The sequence below is a fragment of the Oryctolagus cuniculus genome, chromosome 17, assembly GCF_964237555.1.
Source record: "Oryctolagus cuniculus chromosome 17, mOryCun1.1, whole genome shotgun sequence".
In the NCBI taxonomy this organism is placed as follows: Eukaryota; Metazoa; Chordata; class Mammalia; order Lagomorpha; family Leporidae; genus Oryctolagus; species Oryctolagus cuniculus.
In genome coordinates, this window is record NC_091448.1 from 22,720,748 (window position 1) to 22,744,799 (window position 24,052).

Consider the following 24,052-nt stretch of genomic DNA (forward strand, 5'->3'; position numbering starts at 1 on the left):
AGGCGAGCCTGGAACACGGGGGAGCATTTATTGCAGCGCTAACAGAGGGTGCCGGGGGCTCCTCCCTACCTCCGCCCTCTTCACGTCCCCCTCCCTCCGGTCTCCAGCACGGTCCCCTCACACTTGCAGTCCTCTGGAACTGACACCTGGACCAGGTCACTCTTCTCAGGGCCCTGTCGCCCTCTCCAGCATCTTCTGTCCCTTCCCTTGGGGCTGAGGGTGCTCGGCTGTGCTGGCCCCCAGCTCTCCACTCTTAGTGCCCACCGCCTAGCTCCCCTCCCACTGGGCACTCAGGGGACCCAGGCACCCTGGCCTCTGGCTCCCTCCTCCCTAGCCCCCAACTCCGGGCAAACTACAAAGCATCCCGGGCCAGCGACTCCCCTTGGCGCTCCTAGGCAGGAAGGGCCCAGCCCAGGGTGGGCACAGCAGAGCCCGGGTCCTGGTCCTGCTCAGCCTCTCTGTGCTTCCTGGGACATGGAGCGGGACAGGGTGCGACGCAGGGCTCCAGGCTTGCTGACAGGCACCACGGGGGGCAGCTGCTTGGTGATCTCGGCCACATCCTGGCGCTCCAGGCACTGGCCACCCAGGGCTGTCTCCAGCGCCAGCAGGTCCCGCAGCTGGACGGGGGTGTCCTCGCGCTCGTCCTTGGTGCCCACCTTGGTGGGCGTGAAGATGGGCAGCGGCAGCACGCGCTGGTAGGGCAGCTGGTACTCCTGCAGCCCGCGGCCAAGGATGCCCATTCGCATCACCAGCCAGGGGGAACGCTGCACCAGCGCCTGGCACTGGCCCTGCTGGTGGTAGGTCTCACGCCGCCAGGCATCCTCCTCGTGCAGGGAGCAGCTGGAAGGAGGAGGGGGACTGTGAGCCGCGCGAGGGGCGCCCGGGGCAGCAGCAGGGGTGGCCACTTTGCTCTCCCCAGTGGGCACACTTCCTGCCCCACCCCAGGGATATCTCCATGGCCTCAGCTGGTTCAGGGAGGCGCTTTTGGGGGGCAGAGACTCACCCCTCCTCAGGCCGTGTGGACAGCGTCAGGTCCTTCCATTCTGCCCAGAACGCCTCCCTGCGCTCGCAGTTCTCCTCCGACACCTGGCAGCTCAGCTCCGAGGCGGCCATGGTCACTCCTCACTCCCTCTGCCGCAGGGCCCAGGCCCTTTAAATAGCCCCCTCCTCCCCCTTCTCCAGGGGCTATTTCGGGCCCTCTGGCGTCACATGCTAAAAGCAGAGCCAAGACTCACTGTTGGGGGATGCGGAGCCCAGGGCGGGGGTTGGGGTACCTGGTCTCTGGCTGCTCCTAGGTCAGAGGTCAGCTTGTGGAGCTACCTGAGATACTCTTGGCGAGGGGGCGGGGTCCTCAGAGCAACCCCTGCAGGTGCTGGACACTGCTCAGGCCACCGCAGAGCAGGCACATGCCCAGCCTCGTGCCGCCTTGGCCCCTGCCCAGGGAGGCCAGTGGCTTGTCTGTAAACAGAGCAGCGGACGGCGGAACGGGCGCCCCTCGGCTCGGCACCAAGGCTGCGGCTCCTACCCCTGCTGCTCTCCTCTGCCTGGTTCAAGGGCACATCCGCTGACCATTCCCCTCCGGCAGAAGGGACGCTGCCGCCACGTCCTCAGGCGTCTGCCCTGCAGGCCTGGTCCCTGCCACCACAGCCAGGGCTAGCAGCGGTAGCGGCGTGTGTCACTGCACACCTGGCACCCAGGGGCACGAAGCCTTGCCAGGCATTTTCCTTCCCCGGGGGCAGCGCTCAGACAAGTGGTCTGAGCCAGCCTGGAGGAGACAGGTGTGGAGGCGGCCCCCAGCGCTGCCCTTACCCTGCACATGGGGCAAACTGGGGTGACAGGGGCGTCCAAGGGCTCTGAGGAGCGGCAGCACTGGCTCCAGCCCCACACTGGCCATAACCAGGCTGCGTGACCGTGGGTCGTTCCCTGCCCCTCTCAGGGCCTCTTTCGCCACTTCCTGTCCATAATGCGATGACCAGAGGAGCTTTGGGGCCTGCTAGCGGGGAGGGGCTATCTCTTGTTCTCGGGGAGCAGGAGAGGAAGATGGTCATGGGGACAGTCCAGCACCCCAGGAGGCAACTCACTGCGCAAGAAGCTGGGGTGCAGGGTGGTGGCGAGGGGGGGGCGGCGAGGAATGAGGGCACCAGGAGAGGCGGTGAGAGGAGCTGGGCATGCAGAGCAGGGTCCGCAGCTGCTGGCTGGGCCCTGGGTGCAGAAGCCCAGACTGCTGACCACGGAGCCACCAGGCCCCCCGCTCGGGACCTTTCACTCTCCCCGTGACCCTGTGACACAAGCCCCGCTTTCAGAAAGCAGGACAAGCAGGCTCAGAGAGGTAGGTCTGGCCAGTGTTCCACACGCGGCCAGGAGCCAGACAGGATCCTCCTGGCCTTAAACAGGTGGGCTCCTTGCGACCCCTGTAGGCAGGGAGGAGGGCAGAGCAGAGCCTGGCTCCAGGCTCCCTGTGACCTGCTGTGCCTATGGTCGGGGGAGGAGGCTGGGATCCCAAGGTGCCTCGGTGACCCTGCAGCCCAGGCGCCACCTCCAGGCCACCCTGGTGTCGGGACTCAGGCACACACAGGGCCTGCTGAGGCCGCTGCCAGGCACCTCCCCTCCACCCCCAACGCCTGTCCTGGGCTGGAGACCCAGGCCTGCCCTCCCCAAGGCCTGGCAGGGGCAGAGAAGTTTCCTCTGACTGCTTGGCCACGGGGTCCGTCCAGGGAGCCGCTGAGGTGCCCGCCTGGCCACTGCTGGCTCCCTCCTGCCCCCCCCCCCCCCCATGTACTGGCCTCTTCCGTCCACAGCCCACGTCCAGGTGGCAAGGACTGCTTGTGCTTAGTCTGAGTTTATGGTTTTTTTAATTGGCTCAAATTACAAAGGTCCCCAAGGAGGCCTGAGAGAGGCAGAGATTCCCTGCCAGCACCCACTGCCCCACATGTCCGGGGAAAGGTCCCAGACCTTTCTGGAACCCCAGAAAGCTGTGACAGGTGGGCACATGAGGGGCGCTTTCCCCGTAACACTGGTGGCGCTGCCCGGCCCTGGCTGCCCCCACCAAGTCTGAGGCTCCTGTCGCAGACCCTGCCCCTGGCCAGGGCGGGGACAGTGATCTCCTCTGGGAGGCAGCAGGACAGCCCCCACTTCCATCCGCCAGCACAGCCCCTGGGTTCAAACGCTCGGCCCCGCAGCCTGCTCAGGGCTGGGGCTCCCAGGCACAGTGAGGCTCAGAGGTCGGTGCTGGCCTAAGGCCAGGATGACGCCCACGCTGAGGCCAGGTCCTGTGTGGGCAGCAGGAAGCCCAGCTGGCCCCGTTTTCCTGCCTCTGGAGCCTGTGGTGACAGGACCCTGGCCTGCAGGGTGGGTAAGGGGCGCCGTCACGCCCTGGCCCCCAGCTCTCCGATGCGCTGCCGCAGGTGAAAGGCAAACTCAAACATGGTGGCTGCGAGGCTCTGGTGGATGAGGTACCGGGGCAGGCGGCCCTGGGGGGGAGGCAGGAAGCAGTTACAGGAAGGTAAGACGGCAGCCTGGGCCGGGGCAGGGACCCCCCTGACGGCTGAGACCACGGGGTGCCCTGGGCCACAAGGCAGGCGCGGCTCTGGCATGCAGCCCAGGCCCCCTCTCGCCGCACCCTCGCTGGGAAGCACACACAGTGCCTGGGTCTTGGCATTGGCCACACAAACAGACGCGGGTGGGGCTGGGCTGGCAGCTGGCCACCCCTCCTCGGGGCCTCAGAACGGAGGTGAGAAAGAGGAGAACGAGGTAACATGAGGACCCTGCCCCAAATTCCAAGTAAGAAAAGCGGCTGAGAGGAGGGTGGCCTGAGCATGGCGGGGAGCTCCTCCCGGGCCCGGCGCCCACCTTGAGATCTGTGTTAAGAATCCAGATGAAGGTGCACACGTGGGCGTTGCTGGCTGACTTCAGCACGACGAAGCCCCCGGGACCGTTCTCTCCCCTGAGGAGAAAGGTGCCACTAGGGCCTGCTCTGGAGCCCAGCGCGGCCCCGGCCCACACGCACATGCACGCACGCACGCACGCACGCACGCACAGACTTGTACAGGTTCACCCCCGTCGCTCTTGGCGGGAGAGGAAGGGCAGGCGCCGGTCTGCGAACTGCTCCCCTGGGGAGCAGGTGTCCCAGAGGCTGGGGTCAGCCCTTGCCTCCACCGCTCTGTGCCCCGTGAATCCTACACCAGCCCGTGGCAGGAGCTCACTGCCGTCCCAGCCCTCCGCTCTGTGCGGATTCCAGGTGGGTGTTAGCCTGAGCCCAAGCCCACTCCACAGATAAGGAAGTCGGCACCCAGAGAGGGAAGGCAATGGCCCTGTCGACCAGCAAGCCAGCCGAGTGCCAAGCCCAGGGCTCCGGCCTCACATTCTGGAACGGTGCTCTCTGCTGGTGGCCAGCACGGGGCGGGGAGGAGGGACATCTATGAGAGCTGGCCACCCACCGTGCTGCAGTCCAACAATAGTCGGTGGGGAGGACTGGGGGTCCGGGACAGGCAGCAGGGGGGTGGTGATGCCCCCTCCTCTGGGAGACAGACACCCTGCTCCAGGAGAGAGGCAAGGCAGCGGGGACAGGGAGAGGGGGACCCAGGTCCCCTCACCCAGGAAGAGGACACCCTGAACTCAATAGACCTCCCGGCTCTCACTCCCTTCCCTGGACTGGTCCCTGCCCTCAGTCCACCCCTGGCCCGCTGCCCACCATACACGTCCCCTCCTGCCCTGGCACCTGAGTTCCTGCTGTCATCTCCCTCCCAATCTCCCATAGACACAGCAGCCAGATTAGCAGGATTAGGGGCTGGGAGGGGCAAGGCCCAGCAGGACAGGGAACAAGAACGTGGCCTCCAAGCTGTACACACCGTACCCTGCACTGCCCACTGCTCCCAGGGGAGGGGCTGGCAGGGCCGGCCCCAGGCCAGGCCAGGCTCACCTGACGTATTTGTGCGTCGGGGGCTTGGAGCAGTGTACAGTGGCGATGCCCGACGACAGGTACCGGTCTTTGCGCCGCTCGATGCGCCGGACATTCACAAAGTCCCTGGTGGAGGGAGGGGTTAGCTTGGCGGGGGGGTGGGTGGGTGCAGACCCCAAGATCCAAGTGCAGGTGGCTGGGCTGAGAGAAGGGGACTTGGGGGCACTCACCTGGGGGAGACCACCCCACCGGCGGCCCCTGCAGACACATCGTAGGAGATGAGGGTGTTGTCTTCCACCCGCTGCAGGATCTGAGGACCATCGGGGTTGGGGGGACCTCAGGTGCAGCCCAGCCCAGGACAGTCCCAGGGACAGGGTCCCAGCATCTAGGAACCCCCTCCCCGGCCACACGCATCTGCGTGTCTGCCCAGGTCCCTTTACTCTAAGAGCCATTCCCCTTCACAGGCCCCGGCTGGGCATTCTAGAGTGCTCCTCCTGCCTCTCCTGTCCAGGAGACACTGACCGTCAGCCCCCTCCATGCAGGGCGAAGTGGCGCACACCGTGCCGAGCGTCACAGGCCCCGCCCTCGTCTCCGAGGTGCCTGTGAGCTCACCTGGCAGGCCGTCACCGTCTTGTTCCACAGCACCATCCTCTCGGGCTGCAGGATCACTTCCTGGTACACCAGCTCCGCGGGGCAGGGCAGGAAGGTCTGCGGCAGGGTGGGCGGGGGCTGGGTGGTCCCAGAGGGGCTCGGGCACGCCAGCCCTTCCCTCTGGCGGGGGGCCATGCCCGAGGGCCCCTCAGGCTCCCCCGGGGTTCCAGACAGAGCACAAGGCTCCAGACGCACTCTGCCCTTGCTCACCTTCAGGATGAACGTCTTGCCGTGGAAGGGGATCTCAATGGTGTACACGGTGTCCCCGTATTCCTGTGGCAGGGAGGAGGGCAGAGGGCCTGGGTGGGCTGCTGGCACAGGAATGGGTGCAAGCGGGGAAGGCGTGTCTGGGGACACCTGGGCAGCCGGTAACAAACAGCAGTTCTGACAAACACGGGCCGCGAGGGAGGAGGGAGAGGGGCTTCCGACATGGAGCTGAAAGCCGGAGGCCCAGCTGCGGCCCAGCCACCAAGAACCGCGTCTCCAGTCTCCAGACCAACAGGGGCCGCCAGAGGCGCGGGCGGGAGAGGCCGGGGTGTGTTTGTGATCTCCAGCTTCCAGATAATGTCGTTTTGGTCATGGAACAACACGTGAGACAAGAGGCAGAAGCGTGGCTCCCCCTTCAGGGCCCGGGACCAAGGGAGCAGAGCGGCAGTGGGGCGAGGACTGAGGGTGGGAGCAGAAGGGGACAGGACAGCCAAAGGAGCCGGGCCTCCTGCAGGAGGGCCGCCTGCTCTCCCGGGCGGGGATCCCGCTCCAACCTCAGCTCTGTTTCTCAGGCTTCAGACAGGGGAGCAAGAGGTCGTGACCTGCGCGGGGAGGTCAGCTGGAGGAGGGGCTTCTTACGTTGTTCTTCTCAAATTTCCAGTTCTCCTCCTGGGCCAGGATCTGGTCCACCACTGCAGTGGCCTCCTTCCCCTGCAGGATGTACTCCCGCTCCTGGTCCCGAGAGGAGGGGCGGCGGGTCACCGAGGGTCTGCTCTCTCTCTCCAGCCACCCGGCACGCCGCCCAGCCAGATGGGGGTCTGAGCACGCCTCCCGGTGTCCCCAAGCACAAGGCAGACGGGGACCTGCTGGCCAATGCCAGCGCGGATGGATGGGCTGTGTAGCACTCAGGCTGCCCGCCCTCCACTGGGAACCCCCTGGCCATGCTGACAGAGCCCGGCCCGGGCCCTGCTCCAGGCGCGCCTTCTGACAGTTGGGTGGGGGCAGGCAGCGAAATACCTGGGCAGAGAAACTTTTCTTCCCAGTGACTTCTTCATCTGATTCATTGTCAGACCCTGCAGAAAACACGCACTGATGACAATGGCAAGGGGTGGGGAGAGTGCGGAGGCGGTGGGGTTCGGGGATGTGAGTGCAAGGATGTGGGGGCTGGAGGTGTGTGGGAGAGGGCTGCTGGCTTTCCCCTGGGAGCCTGGTAGAAGGAACAGAAAGAACAGACCCAGCCTACCCTGCTCTTCACAAAGCCCACTCCCCCAGAAGGCAGCGCCCCCACTCACCAGCCCTCACCTGCAAAAGATTCGGGAGGTGAATAGAACTGGCCCTCGGACAGGGCGCCAGAGAACAGGAGGGGTCCACGGGCAACAGCAGCCTGGGCAGCAAGATACCCTGGGGGAGCAGACGAGGGCAGCCCCAGCTCAGCAGCCTGGGCCACCCACCCTCAGCGCGGGGAGGCAGCTCCGCGGCGGCCAGATGGCTCAGGCCTGCCCCCCATCCTGACTCACTCCTCCCTCAGGGCTGCACCCTGACCCCCAGCACTCACATCGCTCCTTCTCAGCCTCCTGGGGGAGGACTTTGAAGTCGAGGAACCAGGTCTCCAACCAGGCGAGGACGAAGGAGACGATGGGGAGCAGGTAGCCAAAAGCCCCCTTGCTGAGCAGCTGTCGGGGGAAGGAGCTGAGCTTCATGGCGGGGGTCACCCCAGACCCTGAGCTCTCTCCAGCGGCCACCAGCACTGGCCGGCCCACTGGCACACACCCCACTCCCGGCACCAGCTGCCTGGGGACCCTCCTGGCTAGGGGTGCACTGGAGGAGGAACTTCCTGATTCCTGAGGCTGCAGAGGGGTAAATGGGGGAAGCCGATGAAAATGGTTCTTTAGAAAAGAGCTCCGCCTCACCCCAGCCTTGACAGCAGGGACCGAAACCCAGAATCAGAGAAGTGGCCATTTCTTAGGAGAAGCCCAGCCCTCTGGTCGGATGCCCACCAGCCCAACCAGACCCTGAGTCACTGACCTCAGAGAGGATGACCTTGACAATGAGGAAAGCACTGGACACGAGCGTAGTGATCTGCCCGGGGGAGGGGAGAAGGGAGGGAGGGAAGGCAGAGGCTGGGGAGTGAGTCCTCCAGCATCCCCTCCCTTGCCCCAGCCCCACCAGGGCCCGAGGGCTGCTGGGAAAGGGGCATCTTACCGCAATCACCCACCAGTGCCGGAGCCGCAGTACCGCGTAGCCCAGGAGCAGTCCCGAGAAGCGGAAGAAGGCCAGGACCTGGCAGGGGAGGGCGCCAAGCCATCAGGGGCAGCCAGTGCCCCGACCCTGGCTGAAGCCGACCTCCCGTCCACCTGGCCCATGCATGCCTGGGGGCACACTGAGGACACGACCTTGGGGTCTGCAGTTCCCCCTCCTACTTGGGGCTCCCTGAAGGTGGGGCCTTATTACGGAAACTTCCTGAAGACTGAAGGTTTCCTGATCAGGCTGGAGGAGTTGCAGGAGGAGAATCCAGGCGAGTCACGTCCTGCTCCCCTCTACCCCCTGCCCCGGTCCCCAGGGGCTCCCAAGGCCACTCACAAAGATGTCAAAGAAGGAGGTCTTAAAGCTGTAGTAGATGATCTCCTGCTCCAGGTTCCTGCGGATGCCCGTGTTGGTCTGGGAAAGGGAGACCGGGAGAGCTCTGAGGCGGAACCAAGCCCCCAGGGCTGCCCTGCCCCAGACCTTAGCTGAAATGCTGAGCCACCACCCAGACGCACCCCTAAGCACCAAGCAAGCTCAGCCAGAAGCCCGAGACTCCAGGCACCAATGCTGTTCCCCTAAGGATCCAGGCAGCCCACATGGGCAGGGCTGGGTTCGAGTAACTTCCCAGCAAAGGGCAGGCTTGGGGGCCTCGGGAGCAGGGAGCGGAGGCAATAGGCACACCGGGCTGACAGTGGTGGGGGCCTGCCTCTCGCGTGACTTCACCTCCCTCCCAGAACTGCGGTGCTCCACCTTCCCAGCCAACACTCCATCTGGGGCGACAGGGGCTGGGGTGGGAGCGGCGTCAGACAGAGCCCCAGGTGCCAACCAATTGAGTAGGTTTGTGCGTAGTGGGCAGAATCCATCACGCTGCTGGAGGGGACGGCGTGGCGTCAGCAGACTCAGCCCATCGCCCTGTCCTTGCCCCAGCCCACCGCATATTTCACCGGCACCCGAGACCTTGGCCTGGACTCGCGTCCAGGGGTCTGGATGGACACTGAGAGCCGGACTCCGACCTGCATCCTCTGCGTAAGCGTGGGCCCGGGCCCCCTGGGGAAGGCAGGACCAGGGCACTGTGGTGGATGCAGCCTGGAGTCCTGAGGAGGAAGAGCCTTCATGTCCACCAAGCAGACGGGCGCTGTCTGAGCTCCCGCGAGCCATCTGGGTGGTGGGAGGGGCTTGTTGAAGGCACAGATGCTCAGGCTCCTGGGTCTGAGCTGAGCCCCAGGGGATCTTCGTAAAGTCCAGGGCTTTCAGATGCTCAGGGCAGGCAGACACATCCCAGGACTGCCCTGAGCCCATGAAGCCCGGCCACTAGGCCTGCTGTTGAGGCCCAGGGTGACAGCTCTCCTGCTCCTCAGGTGGCTCCCTCCTGAACTCCACAGCCCCTCCCCCGGGCAGCTGCTGTCCTCAGCCTCCTGCCCTCCCCCAGTTCCCACAGCACAGACTGCATCGGGACTCAGGAGGGCTGAGTTTCCCTCCTTGCTTTGCTGGTCTGTGCCTGGAAGACCCCGCCCTGCCCACCGCCCCTGCTGGGGCCCCTCAGGCCACACAAACACGGTTTATCAGAGGGTGACAAGCGGATAGGCTCCGAAACACGAAAATAAGGCTGCAACTCTGAGAATTACGAAAAGCTTAATTTAAGTGTCTGTCAAAGTCCACGAAGGACACGCCGCGTGGACTCTACCAGTTGTTGGACGCGGCATTCGAAAGCTCCTGCTAAGTTTGCAGGCACGTCACAGGGTAGATTTTCTCACCAGGCCCCAGTTCCCAGTGTGCACCATCACTGTGGGGCACTTAGCCGACAGCCAAATGATCACAAAAGTAAAACTAGCAAAGCATTCTCAGCCTTTTGTTGGTAAGAAACTGCGCCCTTGGGGCCAGCGCTGTGGCCTAGCAGGTAAAGCTGCCGCCTGCAGTGCCAGCATCCCATATGGGCACCGGTTCGGGTCCCGGCTGCTCCACTTCCGATCCAGCTCTCTGCTATGGCCTGGGAAAGCAGTACAAGATGGCCCAAGTCCTTGGGCCCCTGAACCCACTTGGGAAACCAGGAAGAAGCTCCTGGCTCCTGGCTTCAGATTGGCCTACCTCTGGCTGTTGTAGCCATCTGGGTAGTGAACCAACGGATGGAAGAACTTTCTCTCTCTCTCTCTTCTTCTCCTTCTCTTTCTGTGTAACTCTGACTTTCAAATAAATAAATAAATCTTAAAAAAAAAAAAAAAAAAGAAAAGAAAACTGTGCCCTGAACATGGGGTGGGAGTGGATTTCAGTGTTTGCTTTGACGTTGGATGGGACTTTGAGGGGAAGGAAAGCCTAAGACCACAGATGCACTGCAAACAACCCAAAGCCTTGCTGGCCTGTTTTCTCATCCTTTGGGTGGGTGCGAGGGCCCTGAAGGGCTATGCCTCTTCTCACTGGAGGCACCAGCTCTCCTCTGGTGCCCAAAGGACAGTCACGGTCAGAGCCCTGCCCTCCCTCCAGCTCAGCAAACCCATCCTCTGGCCCCTGACCAGCCCTTCCCCCGGCTCCCCACTTCTATCAGAGGCCTCACCTTCCTGTCCCCATGCTTCAGAGCTGGAGGAAGGGTCCTTGCACCCAGGTAAGCTCATGGAAGGAAAGTGAGGGCAGGCACCAGGGTCACAGTCCAGGAGGACAGGACGGACATTTGGTGCGGTGGTTAAGACTCCACTTGGGGGAGGCTGGTGCTGTGGTATAACAGGTAAAGCCGCTACCTGCAGTGTCGGCATCCCATAGTCTAGTCCTGGCTGCTCTACTTCCAGTCCAGCTCTCTGCTATGGCCTGGGAAAGCAGTGGAAGATGGCCCAAGTCCTTGGGTCCCTGCACCCACGTGGGAGACCTGGAGGAGGCTCCTGGCTCCTGGCTTCCGATCAGCCCAGCTCCAACCATGGCAGCCATTTGTGGAATGAACCAGCAGATGGAAGACTTTCTCTTTCTGCCTCTGCCTCTCTGTAACTCTGCAACTCTGCCTTTCAAATAAATAAAGAAATCTTAAAAAAAAAAAAGACTCCACTTGGGGTGCCCACATCCCATCTTGGAGTGCCTGGGTTGGAGTCCCAATTCCAGCTTCATTCTAGTGTACACCCCGGCAGGCAGCCAGTGATGGCTAAGTAGCTGTGTCCCTGCCACCCACATATGGACTTGGATTTAAGTTCCCTAGCTCCTGGCTTGGCCTGGCTCAGCCCCGGTGCAGGCATCTGGGAACTGAACCAGCAGATGGCTTCTCTCTCTCTCTCTGTCTCTCCTGCCTTCCAAAGTAATTAAACATTTTAAAAATGAAAAACAGAAACAAGCTGGGCCAGCCCAAGCCTGGGACACTCGCTCCCAGGGCTCCTTCCTCTGTGTGCTGTGCCTGCAGGTCCGATCAGGCCCTACCACCAGCCAGGGAGGGCCACGCACTGAGCGGACAGGGGTGGGGTGCAGACCCTGTGCCACGAGGCAGCTCTGTCTCCAGGCCACCAAGCAACATCTCACTAAAACTGAAGCCCCTATGATCTGAGAGTTCCTACTGGTTTGCTTGTCGTCGTCGCTGTTTTTGATTTTTACTCATTTATTTGAGACGCAGAAAGCGAATGAGCTCCTAACCACTGACTCACCCCCCGGTTGCCCACAGCTGTCAGGGCTGGGCCGGCTGGGCTGAGGACAAGAGCTGGGAACTCGATCTCTGTTTCCCCCATCAGGGACTAGAACCCACTCACTGGAGCCATGGCTGCTGCCTCCTAGGGTCTGCATTGGCAGGAAGCTGAAGGCCGAAGGCAGAGAGGCAGGTACTAAACCATATGTGATGCAGGCATCTTTTTTTTGTTGTTGTTCTGACAGGCAGAGTTAGTGAGAGACAGAGAGAAAGGTCTTCCTTTTCCGTTGGTTCACCCCCAAATGGACGCTATAGCTGGCGCGCTGAGGCCGGCGCACTGTGGCTGATCCGAAGCCAGGAGCCAGGTGCTTCTCCTGTTCTCCCATGCGGGTGCAGGGCCCAAGCACTTGGGCCATCCTCCACTGCCTTCCCGGGCCACAGCAGAGAGCTGGACTGGAAGAGGAGCAACTGGGACAGAATCTGGCACCCCAACCGGGCCTAGAGCCCTGGGTGCCGGCGCCATAGGTGGAGGATTAGCCTAGTGAGCTTCTGTACTGGCCGCAGTCACCTTAATCACCAGGCCAATACCAGCTCCTGTGCTGAACACCGGCCCTGAGTTTTTACTGTTGTACTCCCCACTGTTGTCCTCTGCTTCTAGCACAGCACCTAGGACACAGCAGGGGCTCAACAAACGTCTGATGAGTGATTCAAAAGATGAATGAATAAACGAATGGGAGCCTGAGGATAAGTTAGGGCCAAAAGACAAAGGTTTCAACAGCTCAGCCAGACTGGGTCCGGGCCCTCATTCTTAGTCTCCACTAGGGGGCAGCACGGTGCAGAGGCCGGGGTGTGACCTCTGGACCAGAGTGGTTCAATCTGCCTTCTTCACACACTTGCTCAAGGACCTGGGCCAAAGGACTCGGCTCCGTTTTCTTCAGCCAGCGATGTGAATGGATATCATTGCCCATTCAGTCTTTTCTTCACCCAGTCAACCCCACGGGACAGGTGGCCTTCCCCTGGGCAAAGGGATGATGACCCGAGGCCCAGTGGACCCCCCAAGGTGGCCCCCAGCCTCACCCCCACTCACGTTCAGCTCAATGATCCAGAGCAGGGAAATAAAGAGCAGGTCGAAGGTGACAAAGAGGCAGAAGGTGCGGCGCACGTCAGAGATGGCCTGGCGCTTCCCGGGAGGTGGCGGGAGTAGGTGCGAGGAGAGGCTCTGGCTGTGGGACAGCGACGAGCCCAGGGAGGCCACGGCTGGCAGGCTGCGCTCCAGGTCGCGGGCCAGCTCCCCAGGCGGTTTGCTCATCCTGGTGGTCCCCACCTCAGGGCGGGGAGGGCAGGGCCTCAGCAGGGCAGCTGCAGGTGAGAAAACAGCCGGTCTGGGGTGAGGGGGTCCTGTGAGCCTCCTCCTGCCCCTCCACACACAGCCCCCAGCCCCTCACAACTCCAAAGCATCTGTTCCCCGACCCAGGGCCCTCAGGCCACATCCCTCTACCAGCCTGGCACCCCGACCCAACCCAGCAGCCCAGGGTTCACCCTAGAAGGGCCCTGGGATCCCTCAGATGGGCACCTCCCCTGCTTCCTGGAGGCCCAGCCCGTTCCTGCCAGGCCAGCTCTGTGGTTCGGCCTCTGCTCCTGTCAACAGCCTCTTGGTCCGCCCCACCCCCAGGAGAAGAGGGCCCCAAGCTCTGTTCTTTGTTTGCCAAGCACAAAGCCACATTCCCTGCCGGCAGCCAGCCTCCCCTCCCACCCCCTAATCCATGGCAACTGGGAGGGACTTCCTAAGCAGTGTCTCTGGGAGCTGAGAGCTGGGACCCGGGACACGGCAGCAAGGGAGGACATACTGATCCCTTTTCTCCAGCTCCACCGCTGCCCGCCAGGCCCAGGCACCATCCCCTCCCACCTGGATGGCTGCAAGTGCTCCCAAGGGTTGTCTCCAGTGACCTCTCACGCTCCACCAGCCACTTCTGCACCCAGAGCCAGAGCAGACGCTGCCCTCCCCCACTCGCAACCCACCGGGGCTGCCTGTTCTCAGGGCTCAGGCTCTCCTCAGCAAGCCCCCCAGGGTCAGCCCTGCAGGGGCCCAGCTATCCTTACAAGGCACCCTCTGGTTCCTGACCACCGCCATGTGGGCCTTCAGGCCTCATTGTAGGTCCCTCGCAGTGGCTGTCCTGTCTTGCTCCAGGGCCTTGGACCTGGCTGTCCCCTTCCTGTGGAACATTCCCCGGTCCTTCCAACTGGCAGCTTTAAAGCCTTCTCCGGGAGTCTCACCCTCCTGCCCTGCCTCGTGGCACAAGCTCATCATCACCACGTGAAGCCATCACCTGCGTTGCTTTATGGTCCTCCCTGCTCTCCCAGACCAGAAGCCCCATGGACGTGGGGGCCTCATCACACTTGGCCACCACCCTCTCCTCTGTGTCCAGCACAACGCCTGGCATGTGACAGGCACTTCGCGACGGACTGGGGAGTAAATGAACGCTCCTCGGGGTCCCCTGGCCCCCAACCCCAGGCCCCGCAGCAGAGAGGCCAGGCCATGGCCCCTGAAGAGAGTAAGAAGGAGCCCCTCGCCCGCCCCGTGCCTGCACGAGCCCTTGGCCAACAGCTGACTACTCTCAGCAGAGGCTGTGAGCAGGGAGGCAGAAGTACCAGCCCAAGGCCACCCCCAGTGCCACCTCCTTTGGTTCCCCATGACAAGTTCACCTGAAGAACTGCAGAGAGCTGGGGCCAGCTCTGGGAGGAGACGGTCACTAGTGGGGACGCGACAGGCCGCCAGCAGGGGGACCCTCTCCACCCATCAGCCAGACTGCGCCAGACCTGCATGCTCAACGCGTCCTTCATGGTGACAGGGCCACAGCTCCAGGGCGGTGACATTTCTGTCTCTAATGGCCCTCTGTGTCCTGCCAGACCGGTCTCCCGTCCTCTCTGTCTCCATTTCTCTCTTCCCTTCTTCCTGTCTCTTGCAAAGTAACCTTCCACTTATATCTTGTGGTTTATTATTTTTTTTTCTAACTCCTCTCTCATGTCTGTCTGGCTTTTTGGTTTGGTTAAGTTGAAAATGACAGAAATCTATTGTCTTTCCAGTCTAGAAGCCAGAAGTCCACGCTCCGCCCCCTCGCCTCTCCCCGGCTGCTGGGGCGTTGCTGGGGCTTGGCATCCGTGGTCTAAAGCTGCATGGACTTCCGCCTCTGCTGTCACCAGGGCTCAAGGGCTGCCTTCTTGTACCCATACCAGCCACGTCAGAGCGGGGTGACTGCAGCCTATGTCCCTAAAGACCCCACTTCCAACAGAGGTCACATTCTGCAGGCTAAGGCCTTGGGACCGCAACACATCTTTTTTTGGGAGGGAGAGGGAGGAGGGAGGGCATGAGATCTGATCCAACCCCTTCTCTTGTACAAAGGAATATCTGCACGCATTTCTTACATCCCTGCTTACCCAGCCGACTGCGCATGCTCTTTTTGTGTTATGTTTTTCCCTTTCCGGTGCATCCCGGAGATCACACCAGCCTGAGATCCCTCTCCCTCTTCTGTAGAGCTGCTTAGATCTCCACCGTGAGCTCCCCCTACAGGTGAGCATCTGGACTTGGAAGGACCAGAAACGCTGCGAGGAGTAACCCAGTGCATACGATGTATTTCACACTGTTGGAAGCGTGTCCTCAGGCAGATTTGTAGATCTGTTAGCTGCTTTGCTAGGTAAGGCCCAATCCCTCTGCATTCCCACCTGTTTCCCCACGGCCCGCAGAAGGCAACGTCACCCATGTCCGCCTGGGCCTTCCTGCCATCTCGCTCCCATTTATGGGTCTCTCTCTCCACCCCCACCATCCCCCCTCTTCCCAGTCCCACTTCTGGGCACTGTGCTTGCCTCCTCCTGGTCTGCTCCCCTGTCTGTCTTCCCCTCTGGCTTTCTCTCTCCAGGGACAGGACTGGGATGACAGCAGCTTGGGTGCGAGACGCACTTGGAGTGGCAACCGCACTGACACTCACACGGCCAGACATCCCTGTTGAAGTGAGAGACGCAGATGGGGCTACGAGCAGAGGTGTTGGGGGAGCCTGGCAGAGCTGACGACACCAGGGTGTGTGTGAGCCAAGCACGGGGCTCCTGGGTAGGGGTGGGAGGGTGGCTGGCCATGAGTCAGGGGAAGGGGGTTCTACGTCACCCTTCCCACGGAAGCAGCTCAGAGTCCAAACGAGTGTAAGCACAGCAGAGAGAGCACCACCCTGCAGCCACCAGTCTCAAGGCCACCACTATTCCTGGAACCTTGGGGCAGGTTCTTCTCATTAATACTCTTTCATATGGGGGAAAGGTGATAGCTTTTTCTTTTCTTTTCTTTTCTTTTAAAGATTTACCTATTTATTTGAAAGTCAGAGTTACAGAGAGAGAGAGAGAGAGAGAGAGAGAGAGATCTTCCATCCATGGGTTCACACTTCAACTGGCCGCAACAGCCAGAGCTGGGCCGATCCGAAGCCAGGAGCCAGGAGCTTCTTCTGGGTCTCCCATGTGGGTACAGGGGCCCAAGGACTTGGGCCATCCTCTACTGCTTTCCCAGGCCATAGCAGAGAGCTGGATCAGAACTGGAGCAGCCAGGTCTCGAACCAGTGCCCATATGGGATGCCAGCGCTTCAGGCCAGGGTGTTAACCCGCTGTGCCACAGCACCGGCCACAGGTCATGGTTTTTTCACATTCTTTTTGGGGGTGGTTAACATGCCACTGGGATGCCCACATTCCCTATCAGTATGCCAGGTTCAAGTTCCACCCCCACTTCCTGATAACGCATACCCTGGGAGGCAGTAGATGACAGCCCAAGTACCATCCACATGGTAGACTTGGATTGAGTTCTCAGCTCCCAGATTCAATCCAGGGCCCAGCCACTGCAGGTATCTGAGGAGTGAACTGGAGAATGGAAGATCTCTCTCTCTCTTTCAAATAAAATGAAAATAAATACGGAGCAGCGTGGTGGCACAACAGGTTAAACCGCTGCCTACAATGCCAGCCTCCCAAATGTCACTGCTTGGGGGCAGTGACAGGAAATGGAGCACTGGTTTCCTTCATGGCTGCTTCGCTTCCGATTCACCTCCCTGCTAATGCACCCAGGGGAAGCAGTGGAAGGTGGCCCAAGTGCTTAGACCTCTGCCCCCAACATGGGAGACCCAGATGAAGTTCCAGGCTCCTGGCTTCTGCCTGGCCCAGAACCAACTACAGCCTCAGCCCCAGCCACTGAAGTCATTTGAGGAGTGAACCCCTAGATGGATAATCTCAATTCTCTCTCTTTCCCTCTCTCTGTCACTCTGCCTTTCAAATATATTTATAAAATCTTTAAAACTTAAAACTTACCAGTCAGCCTTCACTCACACTCCAGTACCCCTGGAGGCCTCCTGGGGCCCCCACCCAGACGGCTCTGAGGGCCTCTTAGCCCTCCTGCCAGTCTATGAAGAAGCCACAGCTCCCAAACACTGATTCCCTGGTTGACTCCCCAAGACGGCTTGGAAGGCCAAGGCTGGCAAGGGCCAGCAGAACGGCCTGCCCTGGCCTCTAGCCCTCTGAGGGAGGCAGGTACAAGCCCTGTGAGATTGTCCTGGACTCCACCCAGCCCCTTGGGAGCAGCAGCCCCCGCCTGCCATCTCGATCCCTCGACAGCACCTTCCTGGCGTCAGGAGGGGGCTGGATGTGTGGCATGAAGCAGTCGGCCTGGGACCGCTGCAGACTTGACACCCATGTGTCTGTGGGAGCCGGGCTGCTAAGGTTCAGGAGAGCGGGAGGGAGGCAATGGGCGGTTTCGCCATCTCAGGCTGGGGCGGGAGGGGAGAGGAAGGGCAGGAAGGGATGGGTGAGCCAGGGGTCTGGGCACAGTGGATTATTGGTTATTTCAGGTCCCCAGATCAAGGGGAGGAAAGCACACAGGGCTCACACCCCTTCCCAAGCCTCTCAATCTCCCCAAGTGCCAGTGCCACTGGCAGTGGGATGGGGTGGGGCTCCAGACCTAGGGAACAACAGGAGGTAGCTGAGACCATGGAAACAAGAGAAGACTTTCAGGCAAGCAGTGGTGGCTGGAATGCAGGTAATAAACATCACTGTGGGGGGCCTGGGCTCAAATCTCAACTCTGCGTTCACCTGCTGGGGGCCCCTGGTCTAGAAAGCAAGCCAAGTTATTTCTGCTCCAGCAAAAGTGAACTCTGTTTGGGGGCAGGGACAGGAAAAGGGGCCGTCACTTCCTCCTGCCACCCACCTGATCCTTGGGCTCAGAGGACAGTGCCCACAGGCCCTGCACGCAGGCCAAGCCCCACCCCCACAGCCACAGGTCTTGGGTCACACGTGCAACCCAACAGAACAGCGAGCACTTCCTGGCCAAAGGCAGGCTGTGATTTCAGCAACGCCACTTACTCGCTGCCTAAGCCCTGCTTACTGTGCCTGTAAACTGGAGACACCCATCTTGACCACAGGCCTCTGGAGATCCCAGGATTCATCAGTCCTTGCTCAAGAGACTGCTCACCCTGTCCCTGCCGACCCCACGGGGGAGGGCTGTGCTCTGCGACCCCAGCAAGGAGCCCATCTCCCTGTGTCCGGGGGTGACCCATGTTTCCAGGCAGCATGGCTGCTCCTCGTCTCCTGAGGCCGTGGGGACAGAGCTCCAGGCTCTCCATACCACCTGCTCACACCACAAACCAAAGGAAATGCCAGCACCAGCCCCACGCGGGCCACGGGGCTGCCCTGGACATCCCTAACCCGACATCCCTAACCCAGCAGAAAGCAGGAGGACTCAGCGAAGTCAAGAGAGAACGGGACTGCAAGCCAGAAGGACCCAACCTGCGAGTCCCACCTTCGTGGTCACTTAATCCCTCTATGCCTCAGTTTTCCTCCTCTGGAAAGTGGAGCCAACAACAGCACCTACTCCGCACAGGAATCACAAGGAGCAAGTCGCCTGTTCCAGGTAGCGGCCATGACGCAGGGTGTTGCTGCATGAACGCTGGCTCTTGCTTCCCTGCCTCTTCTCCATAGGGACAGAGCTAACGGGGAGCTCCAGGAGGGCCCAGCTTAACGGAGAACCCACAGAAGGCGGGGCCGCAAGGCTCTGCGTAGGGACGAGGGTGGCCCTGGCCCAGGACACTGGCTCGGGGAGGGAGTGTGGCAGACCAGACTGGCCTGTGCGCCATCCCAGCTGCCTAGAGCAAGGCAAACCACCCTGGCTGGCAGTGGTCCATGCTGGTACTTGGCAGAGTCCTCTCCTCCCCTCCACCCCTGCCGGAAGCTGTGGGGAGGACTCCATCACAGCTCTGAGGGACCTCCCTTATCCCCCCAGCCTAGCTGGGGAGGGCGGAGCTGACCCCACAGGCACGTGGGCTTTCCCTGCGCCAGGCTGGGAACTGCTGAGCACAATCAGAGCCGCCCCAGAACCCCTGCTGGCTGCGGGGCGGTGTCAGAGCCCAGCCAGCCAAGAGCCCGCCCTTCCACATCAAACCATCAGCAAATCCTGTTGTTTCCTGGCCAGGAAGTGTTGCCACCCAGCTACAGCCAAGCTACTGCCTCTCACCAGCTACAGCTTCCTGCCCTCCGCTTCCTCCTCATCCCAAGTCTATTCTCAGCACGGCAGCCAGGATGCTGTTACCAGTCAACAGAGGGGCCGGGCAGTGGGTTCATTTGCTGCTTGGGATGCCCATATTAGATGCTGGTTGAATCCCAGTTACTCTGCTTCCAGGCCAGCCTCCTGCTAATGCGCCCTGGAAAGCAGCAAAAGACAGCCTGAGGAATTGGGCCTCTGCCACCCGCCGGGAGACCTGGATGGAGTTCAGGGTTCCTGGCTTCAGCCTGGCCTGGCCCTGGCATCGCGGGCCCTCCTGGAGCTTTGCATTGCTCACTCCCCACTCCTCTCCGCTCTCTACGCAGATGTCCCTTTGGAGAGACTTCTCCCACAGCCCCTAGGAGCCCCATCTTCCCCGCCTCACCCTGCCTTACTCTCCAGAGCACTGGTCACCTCCGATGCACCCGTCTGCCTACCGTCCTCCTCTCCCACTGGGAGACAAAGCTTGAGACAGGGACTTCCCAGACACCCAACCGCACCCCCACCCCCAGCACACTGCGTCCCCAGGCTCACGCAAGATATTCAGGAAATGCGCTCCACAGCGGTTCACATGAGGCTGCTCACACCCAGGCCAGGAGTAGCCCCTCTCTGGCCAGACCACCCCTCCTGGAGCTAGACTCCACCCCTGCTGGTGTCTTGCCCTGCCCAGGCCCTGGTCCCAAAGAGGCCAGAGGAACCGGCTTACTGGGCACCATCAAATCAGGGAGCTGTTTCCATCCCCTTCCCCGCACCCCAACTTGCAGAGGGCCTCACGAAGCCGGCCCAAGACAGAACGCGTTGGGTTTCGGGGGCCCTGTCCTCAGCCTTGGCTTACTGGCCCCACCCACTCTCCCCACAGGGAGTCTGGGCAGTTCTTGGAGAAGTGGGAGCCCCACGGTGGGAGAGCATGGCCACAATGACAAATGAGAGCTCCAAGCCACGGCCTTCTTCTTCCCCTTCTCCTTTCCTTCTGGGGAAGTGGAAACCAAGATGAGATTCGCACCAGAGGCTCCTTCTGGCGTTGAGTTTACTAGTAAACCCTAACGGGGATTCATCAGCCCGCCTGACCATTCCTCGGGCCCAGGCCCTGTTAAATGGCAGGGACGCCGCAGGGACGCCCCAGCTCTGGGATTCCGTGAGACCTGGTCTGCTTGGGGCCCTGTGAGTCACTACCCCAGCCTTCGGTGCCACTAAGTAACCCCTGGACTGATGGGGTCGAGTTTCCAAGGTCAGTCTGGAAAGGGCCAGCTGTCTCCTAGGAGAGACCTGGAAGCTTTTTCACTGAGAAGTCTCCAGGGATGTGGGCACTTCCTCGGACGCTCCCAGCACCAGCCCTGGCCAGACAAGAGCCAGAAAGGGTTCAGAGGGACACGCAACTGCAGGGGGCCGCCTTCTTGGCCCTCTGTCCCAGTGATGTGGCAGCTGCCTCCTTGCGGGCTGGGGCCCTGAGACAGTTTCTGGAAAGCAGCTGTGGGCCTAGAGCCAGGAGATCCTTCTTTAAACCTCTGCTGGGTGGCCTTGACCTTACTGCCACTGTACCTCAACTTCCTCCTCTGTGAGATGGAGTCAACAAGCTTTGCCACTGAACGGAACAAGTCTGAGCCGCCGAACGGGCAGCACTTTCGGTCTTACCCACAGTACCCTCCCCCCACCCACAAGTCCAGGTGAGAAAGACCTTAGTTTCACGCAACACAGAAGTACTGAGAACTACAGACTGCTAGCCTGGGGGCCACAGGACCCTGTTCTGGTCCATCAGGGGCTCTGGCTTCGTGAGGAAGAGGGAGAGGCAATAAGACACAGCGCCCACGCCGGGATCAGTGCTTCAGGGAGCTGGGGGCTCCCGGAACAGGGAGGGGGCATCAGGGCCAGGCTGGAGTCGCTGAGGTCAGGAAAGCCTCAGGAGGAGGGGCCGTCTGAGCCAGGCTGTGAAGAATCCACAGCTGTCAGCTGGAGACAAAGGTGAAGGGCACTGCACGCAGGCCAAAGAGCACAAACACACGCCCCAACCCAAAGGCACACAGCGACCCTACCCAGGACACCAGGGGCCAGGCCTCCAGGGCACCCCAGGGCGTGCTCCCAGCTGACCCCTCACTGGAACTCTGTTCAGAGGACCCAGCTCTCCATCTCGGCCCACTCCAGCCTCTGCCTCCCGCTGGTAAACTTACCCACTCCTTTTGAGGCCCACACCGCCTCTCCTCTGCGAAGCTGTCCCTGGCCTTTCTCTCCCTCGGCTCCCAGAGCCATGTGACACCTGCGCACGTCCAGATCTGTTCTCCTGAGCACCCGAATACCAGGTCTCTGGTCTTTTCCACCTCTGAATCCTCACTTGGTAAGTCCAGTTCCAGTCCCAGTGCCCTTGCCTCTGCACTTTATTTAACGACAAAGAGTCAGGCTGTAGGGCTCTGGGGGCAGAATGAGAAGCCACATGAGCTGTCCTCAAGCAGTTTAAGAAATTAAAAATCCTGGGCTGGCATTGCGGCACAGCAGGTTAAACTACTGCCTGCAATGCTGGCAACCCACAGCGCAGAGTGCTGGTTGGAGTTCTAGTTGCACTGATTCTAACCCAGCTCTCTGCTGGGAAGAGCAGAGGATGGCTCAAGCGCTGGGGCCCCTGCCACCCACATGGGAGACTTGGATGAAGCTCCTGGCTCCTGGCTTCGGCCTGGCCCAGCCCTGGCTGTTGTAGCCATTTGGGAAGTGAACCAGCGGATGGAAGATTTTTTTCTCTCTGCCTCTCTCTCTCTCTCTCTCTCTCTCTGTGTCACTCTAGCTTCCAAATGCATAAATCTTTTAAAAAAGAAATTGGGGCCAGCACTGTGGCACAGCAGGTTAAAGCCACAGCCTGCAGTGCCAGCAATCCAATTCGGTTGCCGGTTCAAGTTCCAGATCCTCCACATCCGATCCAGCTCTCTACCAATGGCCTGGGAAAAGCAGTGGAGGGTGGCCCAAGTCTTTTGGATCCCTGCACCCACGTGGGAGATCCAGAAGAAGCGCTTGGCTTTGGCCTGGCCCAGCCTGGTCACTGCAGCCATTTGGGGGGGGGGGGGGTGTGGGAACCAGTGGATGGAAGATCTCCCTCTGTCTTCCTCTCTCTGAAGCTCTGCCTTTCAAATAAACAAACAAATCTTTTAAAAAATTAAAAGTCTTAATTAGTGAGCTACCCTGTTCTAAGTCATAATAAGCAACATGTATCTACTGGACACCCAGGGGCTCTGCACTGCTAAGCCCTGTACACATATGACTCACTCAGTCCTCAGGACGACTATGAGGTAGGCATATTATTATCTGCACTTTACTAATGAGGAAACTGACTTTGTCAAAGTCATAATACAGTATCAGGACCCAGGCAGTCTGACTCAGGAGTCTGTCTCCTTAGCCACGATGCTACTACCAACTAGGTGCTGGGGGGACCCGGGGGGCAGGAGGAGGTGCTCCGAGGCGGTGCAGCCTGAGCAGGGCACCTCAGGACGAGGAGAAGGCACTTCCAGGCAGCGGTGCTGGTGCCGTAAAGGTATGGAGACAGGAAGGAAGGCTGTAGGCTGGACACTGCACACGCCCTGCAGGACCGCGCTGTGGGGCCTCGGGGAGCACACAGGAGTTTGCAGGGAAAGGCAGATCTCAGGGGGCTTTGCAAACTGTGTGAGGGACTCAGCTCCAGGGTTTCTAAGCAAGCAAGTGACCACAGGAGCTACAGTGTGGAGCTGCACAGGCTGGGAGCTGCTGGGGAGCTGGTGTGGTCTCCGGGCGCGAAGCACATTCACAAAGGGACAAGAGGAGACGCGGACACACACTACGGACACTCAGCAAGTCCACCACCAGGTCACCTCTCGGCGTGGAAGGTGAGGAGGAGCAGCGGAAGTAATTCAGGGTTTCTGACCCGGCTGGAGCAGCACAGGAACTATGATTCTGCAAGGCTAGTCCGAATCGCAGGCAGCTCGCCCCATGGGAAGAGGGCCGTCCACCGGCGGCGAGGAGGCCGAGGGCAGGGGAGCTCTGGGCAGGCGCTGCGCTGTGCGCTGTGGCTATGGAGCTGATGGGAGGCTGCAGGCATGAAGTAGGCGTGACCATCACGAGTCGCTGGACACGGAGGGGTCAGGCAGGGGAGGAGAACGTGAATTGGTGCTTCCGACCCCGCGGTCGGGGCAAAAGCAGGAGATGTTGAGATGGAGCAAGAAAAGAGGGCAGGGGGGACGGCCATTAAGAATGAGGGGCGAGGGGGCTACACGCCCGCCGCTGGGAACTCACTTTAAAGGCCCTTCTGACATCATCAGGAAGTTGTTCCCGGCAGTTTGCAAAGGAAGTTAGGAACACATCGAAACGACAGTGGGACGCAGACTCGCCTCCTTATTCCAAGCCACGACCCCTCCCCCAGACCCTACCCCTGCCCCATATACAGGTGCAGTCCCCTCGCCTCTCTCCTCACAGCCAAGAGAGAGGCTTTGGGAAGCGATCGTGGACGCGCTACCGGAGCACTCGCGGGTGGACAGGGCCGCGGAGGGTCCGCTCCCGAGACCGCCAACAGCAAGCGGGGCCAGGCGAGGCCAAGCAGAGCCAGGGGGCGGAACCTGGGACGCGGAGGGTACGGAAAGGGTCGGACCGAAGCCAGAGCGGACATTGACAGGAAGGCGGGGCCGCCGCTAAGAGACGACCCTCGTACCCCCGCCCGGCCCCAGCGTCCACGGAAGCACCCACCTGCTCCATGTCAGCCGCGGCCCCAGCTCTTCTTGCCCCGGCCGCAGTCCGGCTGCCCGGCCCCGGCAGCGCCTCGGAGCGGAAGGGGAGCTCCCGGCGGCGCCACTTCCGCCGCTGAGCCCGCCCCCCGGCGCTGACGAGGAATTACCGCAGGCGGCAGCCCCGCCCCAAGCCCTCGGGTCCTAGCCAGACGGGCGAGAAGTGGGGGCGTGTGGCTGAA

General features: G+C 61.2%; 2 protein-coding genes across 5 annotated transcripts; both read right to left on the reverse strand.

Annotated features, from left to right (window-relative positions):
- Positions 1–9: 9 nt before the first annotated feature.
- On the reverse strand, positions 10–2,265 carry TCAP (titin-cap). Its single transcript, XM_051825644.2, has 2 exons — positions 1,004–2,265; positions 10–840 (listed from the first exon to the last, which is right to left on the reverse strand). Exons 1-2 carry the CDS (start codon positions 1,111–1,113, stop codon positions 450–452), a joined length of 501 nt encoding a protein of 166 aa, XP_051681604.1. The 5' UTR covers positions 1,114–2,265; the 3' UTR covers positions 10–449.
- A 568-nt stretch (positions 2,266–2,833) lies between these two features.
- STARD3 (StAR related lipid transfer domain containing 3) lies at positions 2,834–24,009 on the reverse strand. Of its 4 annotated transcripts, none has more exons than XM_070060748.1 (16): positions 23,833–24,009; positions 22,965–23,217; positions 12,676–12,947; positions 8,336–8,413; positions 7,958–8,035; positions 7,781–7,834; positions 7,311–7,602; positions 7,058–7,156; positions 6,773–6,828; positions 6,395–6,487; positions 5,759–5,821; positions 5,510–5,605; positions 5,128–5,207; positions 4,919–5,023; positions 3,850–3,943; positions 2,834–3,470 (listed from the first exon to the last, which is right to left on the reverse strand). In XM_070060748.1, the coding sequence occupies exons 1-16, from the start codon at positions 23,839–23,841 to the stop codon at positions 3,366–3,368; spliced, it is 1,827 nt and encodes a 608-aa protein (XP_069916849.1). In that variant the 5' UTR covers positions 23,842–24,009; the 3' UTR covers positions 2,834–3,365. The 4 variants fall into 4 exon arrangements, with proteins under 4 accessions (XP_069916849.1, XP_069916850.1, XP_069916851.1 ...); XM_070060749.1 differs by having other exon boundaries at positions 7,311–7,428; positions 23,833–23,991; XM_070060750.1 differs by lacking the exon at positions 22,965–23,217 and having other exon boundaries at positions 23,833–24,006.
- Between the last annotated feature and the right edge of the window lie 43 nt (positions 24,010–24,052).

Coding starts and splice junctions, on each gene's coding strand:
- TCAP (XM_051825644.2), bottom strand. CDS start 1,113: ATGGCCGCCTCGGAGCTGAGCTGCCAGGTGTCGGAGGAGAACTGCGAG. Junction 841..1,003: donor TCCACACGGCCTGAGGAGGG/GTGAGTCTCTGC, acceptor TCCTCCTTCCAG/CTGCTCCCTGCACGAGGAGG.
- STARD3 (XM_070060748.1), bottom strand. Junction 5,208..5,509: donor AGACGGTGACGGCCTGCCAG/GTGAGCTCACAG, acceptor GATGGTCCTCAG/ATCCTGCAGCGGGTGGAAGA. Junction 3,471..3,849: donor TTCTTAACACAGATCTCAAG/GTGGGCGCCGGG, acceptor CCTCCCCCCCAG/GGCCGCCTGCCCCGGTACCT.